General features: G+C 43.6%; 1 protein-coding gene across 1 annotated transcript; it reads right to left on the reverse strand.

Moving 5' to 3' along the window:
• Positions 1-330: 330 nt before the first annotated feature.
• LOC123253932 (chitotriosidase-1-like) lies at positions 331-7,118 on the reverse strand (the record flags this gene model as incomplete). Its single annotated transcript, XM_044683022.1, has 6 exons — positions 331-457; positions 2,381-2,494; positions 2,944-3,129; positions 4,519-4,642; positions 4,977-5,101; positions 6,953-7,118. Coding segments are annotated over 6 exons (842 nt in total), but the record flags the coding sequence as incomplete, so codon positions are not given.
• Between the last annotated feature and the right edge of the window lie 524 nt (positions 7,119-7,642).

A 7,642-nucleotide genomic window follows, 5' to 3' on the forward strand; every position in this document is an offset into this window, starting at 1 on the left:
CTGGATTTTAACTCATTTAACTGACTATAGACCCATATGTGCCATCCATCTAGTAGCCTCTTAGCTGTGTCTACAACAACCTTCAAGACCTTCTGGGGTGAAACCAGTAGGCTGTCAGAACAGGTTCCCACAAAAGATAAAGTAAGATGAAATAGGACAAAGGAGGCAGAGAGGAGAAAGGCAAATGGAGCTTTTGTAAAAGAAAAATTGATAATTTTCCCAATCAGGGCTAGTTAGAATGGATGAGGGTTGGAGAATAATCAAGTCTTCAGACATGGAGACAGAGGAGACAGAGTTCAGGAGGCCTCGTGTCCTAGGACCTTTACTCACCCAACTCCCTCTTCAGTGTCTGGATGAGAGGGTACGGACCCCGGTTGCAGAAGGTACCTCGGAAATCATCCATGTCAATGGCCCAGACCATGGCCCCACCCAGTCCCTTCTGCTTCAGATATCCAACCTAGAATGAGGAAAGGAGGGAAAGATTATGGACAGGCATGTCAGAGGCCCCATGGGGCCAGAGGATAAGAGGCTCAAAGGCTTCAGTGGAACCAACCAAAGCCACCATTTCACATATGGAAATCAGCTTTTCTTTCAGAGCTAGCCAATTTGTAAGAGTAACCACCTTTATTAGCTGGGTGGTCCAAAAAACTTAACCTCTTATCATTTCAGTTTCTTTCCCTCTAAAACGAGAAGATTGAACTAGATCAAGAATCCCAAACATTGTTGGTGTTATGGAGACCTCTGACAGTCTGGTGAAACTCACAGACCCCTTCTCAGAATACAAAACAAAAATAGAGGATTACAAAGAGAAATTCAGCCATCAAAATATTTGATAAACAAATTCATGGACCTCCAGTTAAGAAGTCTAGACGGTCTAACTAGTCTAAGTAGATGTCTCCAAGGTTTCTTTCAACTCTGACCTCCTAGATTCTGTGATACTATTTGATAACTGCAGAACTTGAGTTTCTAAGCTCTACAGATTCATAGAATGTTTGGATTGGAAGAGTCTGTATAGCTTTTCTTGATGAGTGCGTTGAGTGACTCAGTTTGAGATGCTACTGATGATTAATTTTTTGTTGTGGAAATAAGTCTACATGATAGTAGAAGTCCACGTGGGGACTTGGATCTAATTCTTTACTTACTGTATACTAAAACTGCCAGGAATCCACTATTTGGGGAAATTCTCTTCCTAAGTAGAAGCAGCGTGTGTATTATAGGTGTATTATGTTGTGGTCATAGTTTTCTTTTAAGAACATCAGAACGACTTTTTTCTCCTTCCTAACTTTTGTGAAAAGCCTGACTGTGCAAGCTCTGTCCCACTTCCTCCCACTCAGTCCCTTAGGTCATCTTTAGATAATTGGGGAAAAACTGCCCAGTGCAAGCCTCCCATACAGATAAAAATTGTTTGTGACTAAGGCTACTGAAGGTGTTGAATGTGGGCCAAGGAAAAGTTTCCAGGAAGACTAATCATGAGTTCAGAAAAACTATTCATGAGCTCAGCTGCCTTTACCTTAAACAATCAGCACTCCCTAAATCTTGGGGGGTGGGGGTAGGGGTGGCAGGGGAAGTAGGTCAGAAGAGAACATTTACTGATAAGCTGCTGAATCACCAGGCTGAAAGAAGATTCCCAGCTACTGGCCCTCCATAGATGGGTGAAGCTGATCTATAGGAATAGTCCTCAGATGGCCACAAGTGACACTGGAAGCAGTCACATCCCAGGTCTCTACATTGTCTTCCTGGAGCCCAAACTACCTCTTTTAGTCTTTAATAACTTTCACTTGGATATATAAGTGACTAATTGGGCTGTGCTTTCACTCTTATTGCTTGGTGGTAAGGCTCCCACATGATCATCCACTTTGAGAGCATTTGCTGATAAATGGTGGGAAATGACAAGGAGAGACCAGTGACCTCTCCAGTCTCCAAAATTGGTCCTTCGAACCCAAGACAAAGGAACCTCATAGACAATTTATTCCAACCAACTCATTTTGTAGAAGAAACTATAACACTTCCCTCACTGCTGCTATAAATATATTTTACAGGAGATCAGTTTCGTATAGCTATTATTATGGGACAAGATTAACCTACAGTGGTTTATGGTTGTCCCAAAGGATAAATATAGAAAGCTTAAAACCCTTTACTCAACCCCAGCTCCTAGCAGCTGCTTCCTTTAGAATAGGCAGTTTGAGAAAGTTCGTAAATCATAACTATGCTCTCTAGAATGCCCTGAGACTCTTGGTTTAAAGACTATGTGAAATTACAGGATTTTTTCAAATGATTAAATATAAGAATAAGCAGAGTTATAATTAGTGGTATATCAGTAATATTTCTAAATCACTTGATGATTGGCATTTATTTGTAGAAAATCCTATAGGATACTCACCTTGGTTTTGAAGCTCTCCTCATTATCAAAGCCAACCCACTGGTTGCCTTGGAAGGCATAAGGCACCTTTTGCTCTTCTATCATGTGGAAAGTAGCATCCTTCAAGGTGCACACCTGGAGGAATAGGTGACAGGCATGGATGGGGATAGGTAGTTAAGAGAACATGAAGTTGGAATTCTTTTTCTCACTCCCTCCTCCAGGCATCAAGCTAATTCCAGGTATAAGTGGTAGAATGGAAAATTCCCAGTTTGGATCATCCTGAAGAGCCTAGGAGAATTCTCGAGTTGCACAGAAGATTCTGAATGGAATGGAACTGGGACAATCCAGAACTCTGAATGGAACTAAAAACCTTTTCTGGCTTTAACTGGAAACAGGTTTGAAACTCAGAATAAAGTAATATGGTATAAAGACAAGAATGGGTACCATTTGCCAAGGGTTCAATATGCTGGCACCCTCAGCATCTTGGGGTGAAGAAGAGTCTCCATATCTCAAGGCTCCATTCCTACTTGTGCTGGTTCTCAACCCAACCCTACCTCTCACCTTTAGAGAGCTGCTAAACATACCTCGTAGAAAGCCAACAGACCTCCCTCTTTTGTGAAGGGGCCAGGAGTCCCAGCCCCAGAAGCTGGGGCTCCTACCCCTGTGTCAGAAGGAGAGGAAAGAGTAAAACTCCGACCATAGGTGGGCATGCCCAAAATCAATTTGTTTGCCGGGGCCCCCTTCTCCAGCCAATAGTTCACGGCAAAATCCTAGGAGAAAAAAAATAGATAGAGTTAGAACGTGGAAAGAGGAGAAGAAAGGAGCCCCTTAAATCAAGCTTTCTTGGATTCCCATGAGGCTGAGATTTTATTTATGGTATCAGTGCTAATAAAGCAGTTTTTTAGACAGTGCTTTAAGGTCCCTTTCCCATTGGCCCATCTTAATCTCTATTAAATGCCCTTATCTGTTTGAGCTCTTTCTTTGAAACCAGTGCAGTATAGTGGAAAGAATTCTGGATTGGGAGTCTGAGGAAGGATTTGAAATTCATGGAGGTATGATGGTATAGTAAGTAGAATCATGACCTTCAAATCAGCATGACTTGGGTTCAAATTCTCCCTCACATACTAATTGCATGACCTTGTATTGGTCATTTAACTCTCTAAGATTTCTCTTCTGTCAGATGAGGGAGTTGGACTCACTGACTTCTACAGTCTCTTCTGATTCTCAATCCATGATGCTTATTCTATTATTTCCTGCCAGCATGAACTTGGAGAGGTCACTTCAACTCACCACCTCCATTTTTTCATCTGTTAAATAAGAAATGACCTAAATCTTATGGTCACTCCAGCTGGAACCCTCCCTTCCTCCATTGCTTCATTGCTTCCTGGCATCTTTAACATGTAAACTCTTTGCCGAAGATGCTCTTGTCCTGTCTAGCTAAGGTCCTCTCCTCCATGTAAACTTAGCTCAAAGCTTACCTCCTTTAGGAAGCTTTTTTAAGCTAATGCTATTGGAAGCAGGTACTCTATTACACTAAGTACCTTAGTACCAGTGTAGTGGGGAGGATTTCATTTTATTTGCTGGGACTTGTGGCTGATGTCAAGGGAATGTTTCTTCTCTCTCCATCACTCTGGAAGGGCAGGGACAATGCTTCAGGTGAGTAGAGACTACCAGACCTCCCTCAGAGCATCTCCCCAGAATTCCTCATGGGGCTCCAGAAAGGGCCAGAGTAATGAAGGAAAGTCTTAAAGGAATTGGCAATATATTAGAGAAGGGACTGGTTTTTTCATGTCAAGGACTACTAACCCAGAAAGGAGAAAAAAAATCAAGTGAGATCACAAATAAGTAAAAACAAGTCATTTTCATGTACCTTTTTAAAGACAGAGAAATAATGGCTTCTAAAATTAACTTATCATTTAGGATCATTTAGGCATCTGTGGTATGATTTAGTTTTCACTCTGCCTAAATGGTGAGAGGACTGAAAGTCCCCCTCTATGCCTCTGAATGGCGTCACAAAAGATGCCACAAACCCCCCTGAAGGCCTAATTACCAGAAGCCCTAACCCTAGCTACTCTACTTAGTAACTGCTGGGCTGACTTTGGTCTCCTTCACTGATCCCAGGGGACACAGAGGCTTTGCCTCAGGCGCCAGTCACTTACAATATTGGCTTCAGCTGCTCCTCCTTTCTCAGCCTGCCTCTTGTACAAGGGGCTGTTGTGACCAGTAGTCCTTTCCCAAGTGCCATGAAAGTCATAGGTCATGAGGTTGATGAAATCTAGAAACCTGCAGGGGTCATGGAAGGAGGGAGGTCAAAGATTCAAGCCTTTCCACCAGGCAAAGACAACTAAGAGAGCAAAGGTCTAATGGGTATCAGGGATGGCTGCCATGGCTATAAACCTCTAGTGGAATAGCCAAGAGAGTGTTTGATGAGCTGAGGAGGGGGCTATCTTTTCTGGGGGGAAGGAGATAAAATAACCTCTAAGGTTCACAAAAGCTGATGAGTATGGTTGTGCTTCCCCTCTCCCTCCATGGGACAGTCCTGGTTCTAGGCTTCTATTCTCCGTGGAATGGAGTATATGCTAAGGATTCATCTCCACCCAATGGGTCCTAGACTCACTGGGAGATTTTCTGGACCTCATAGCCACGATCCACCTGGTATCGACCAGCAGGAACTGCTGCACTCAGAAGGAGTCGATTCTTCCCTGACTTCTGACTTTCCTGGAGGAAGGCGTCATGCAGATGCTAGGGAGGAAATGTGGGGTTACACCATATCAATATCCACCAGACTTCTAATAATGTTCACCTTCCCTCCCTTCTTGGGGGAAATGGAGGTCTGGTAAGGAACAGGAACCTGTTAGCCATTTTTCTCCCTTTCCAAAGAGGAAGATTCATACTTTGATTTTCCCCCCCATTGAACTTGTGATTTCATTGCTGCTGGGAACACAATCAAAGAAACAGCTTTCTACCCATGAAGAACAACATCTGATATGCAAATTATAGCCTTCTAGAGTTGCTGCTGGCACTTAGAAGTTAAATGATGGTCCTATCGCCTCTAGTTTCTAATATAAAATGCTGTTTGGCATTCAAAGCTTTTTATAACTTGTTCTCTTCCTATATTTCCAATATTCTTATACCTGGTTCCACCCCACCACCCCACAACGCTGGTCTCCTTGCTGTTCCTTGAATAAAATAGGCTCCATCTCCTGCCTGAGTATTTTCCCTGGCTGTTTCCCACTCCTGCTACTCTTCCTTCTCATCTCCACTTCCTGGATTCCCTGGCTTCCTTCAAGTCCCAGATAAAATCCTACCTTTTATAAGATGTCTTTCCCAACCTCCTTAACTCTAATGCCTTCTCTCTGTTGATTATTTCCAATTTGTCCTGTATGTAACTTGAATGTTCATAGCATTTCCATGTTGTCTTGCCCATTCCGATGTAAGTTCTTCAATAACAGGTACTGTATTTAACCATTATCTGGCACATAGTAGATGCTTAATATATATATTGTGTCAGAAGCAGAACTTGACACTTCATAGCTGTGTGACTATGGCCAAGTCACTTAAGCCTGTTTGCCTAGCCCTTGCCCTTCTTTCTTAGAGTTGATACTATGACAGAAATTAGGGTTAAAAAAAAAGAGAAAGAAACAGCAGTTGAACTTGAACCCAGAGTTTCCTGGCTATATTCATCACACCTTTTTTTTCCTTCCTTCCTTCCTTCCTTCCTTCCTTCCTTCCTTCCTTCCTTCCTTCCTTCTTTCCTTTTTTCCTTCCTCCCTCCCTCTCTCTCTCTTGCTTTCCCTCCCTCCATTCCTTCCTTCCTTCTTTTCTTTTACTCTCTCCTTTCCTTCCTTCTTTCCTTCCTCTCTCTCTCTCTCTTCCTCTCCTTTCCTCCCTCCCTCCCTCCCTCCCTCCCTCCCTTCCTTCCTTCCTTCCTTCCTCTCAAACCCTTACCTTCTAGGGGCAGCTAGGTTGATCAGTGGGTAGCGAGCCAGATGTAGAGAAGGAGGTCCTGGGTTCAAATCTGACCTCAGTTACTTCCTAGCTGTGTAACCCTAGTCAAGTCACTCAGCCCCTGTTGCCTAGCTCTTACTGCTCTTCTGCCTTGGAACCTATTCTCAGTATGGATTCTAAGAGAGAAGGTAAAGATATTTTTTAATCCCTACCTTCTGTCTTAGAGCCAATACTGGTTCTAAGGCAGAAGAGCAGCAAAGGCCAAGCAATGGAAATTCAGTGATTTGCCCAAGGTCACACAGCGAGGAAGTGTCTAAGGCCAGAGCCTCCCATTTGCAGGGCTGGTTCTCTACCCACTGAACCACTGAGTTGCCTCTGCTTTTCTTTTTTTAATAGTCAAGTGCCTGAAAGTAGGATTCGACCTACAAATGGGAAACATGGTAAAGTTTGGCATTGACAGGGCAGCTTAGAGCCTGGGCTTTAGTGAGGCCATTGGCATGGTGCCATTTTCTGATCCACTTGGGAGTCCTCCAAGACACCTGTATCAAAGCAGCACCACCTCTTTCCCATTTTTCCACAGAAGCTGGAAGGTCTGATGTCCCTTGCCATTCTGCTCCACCCCCACCCCCACCCCCCGCTTTGTACCTCTAACAGAGCTGTGAATCGTTCTTTGTCTATAGCAGGACTATCTCGGCTGCCTGGGTACTCCCAGTCAAGGTCAAAGCCATCAAAACCATGTTGACGCAGGAAGTTGATAGCTGACTGGATAAAAATCTGGCGGGTGTCAGGTCTGGCCACCATTTCTGTGAACCTGTGAAGAACCCCAGAGAGAGGGAAAGGGAATGAGTGTAGATGCTCTGCATTGCTACTAATTGTGTGACCAAAGGCAAGTCATTTAATCTCCCTAGGTATCAGTTTCCTCCTCTGTAAAATGAGGGGGTTGGACTAAATGGCCTCTGGGAGTCCTTCCCACCCTAGATCAGGGATCTTATGCTAAGATTAAAAGACATTAATCAGGAAAGGATTTTTAAAATCACTTAGTTAAACTCCCCCATGTTGCTAAAGAGGAAACTGATGCTGGAGGAAAAGATGAGGAAGGATTTGCTCAAAGTCAAACAGGCAATAAATGATGGAATTTAGATTCAAATCTTCTCTCCTGGAGCCAGGGAGTGGGACCACCCAAATTTCAGGGCAGGTTCCCATGGAGATAGTGGTACCTTCTCCTTGACTGGAACTATCTCAGGGAAGAAAGAGACAAAGTTGCCAAAGTCTCTCTCTCTCTCTCTCTCTCTCTCTCTCTCTCTCTCTCTCTCTCTCTCTCTTTCTCTCTCTCTC

Source organism: Gracilinanus agilis, unplaced genomic scaffold (assembly GCF_016433145.1).
Source record: "Gracilinanus agilis isolate LMUSP501 unplaced genomic scaffold, AgileGrace unplaced_scaffold10710, whole genome shotgun sequence".
Taxonomy (NCBI): Eukaryota; Metazoa; Chordata; class Mammalia; order Didelphimorphia; family Didelphidae; genus Gracilinanus; species Gracilinanus agilis.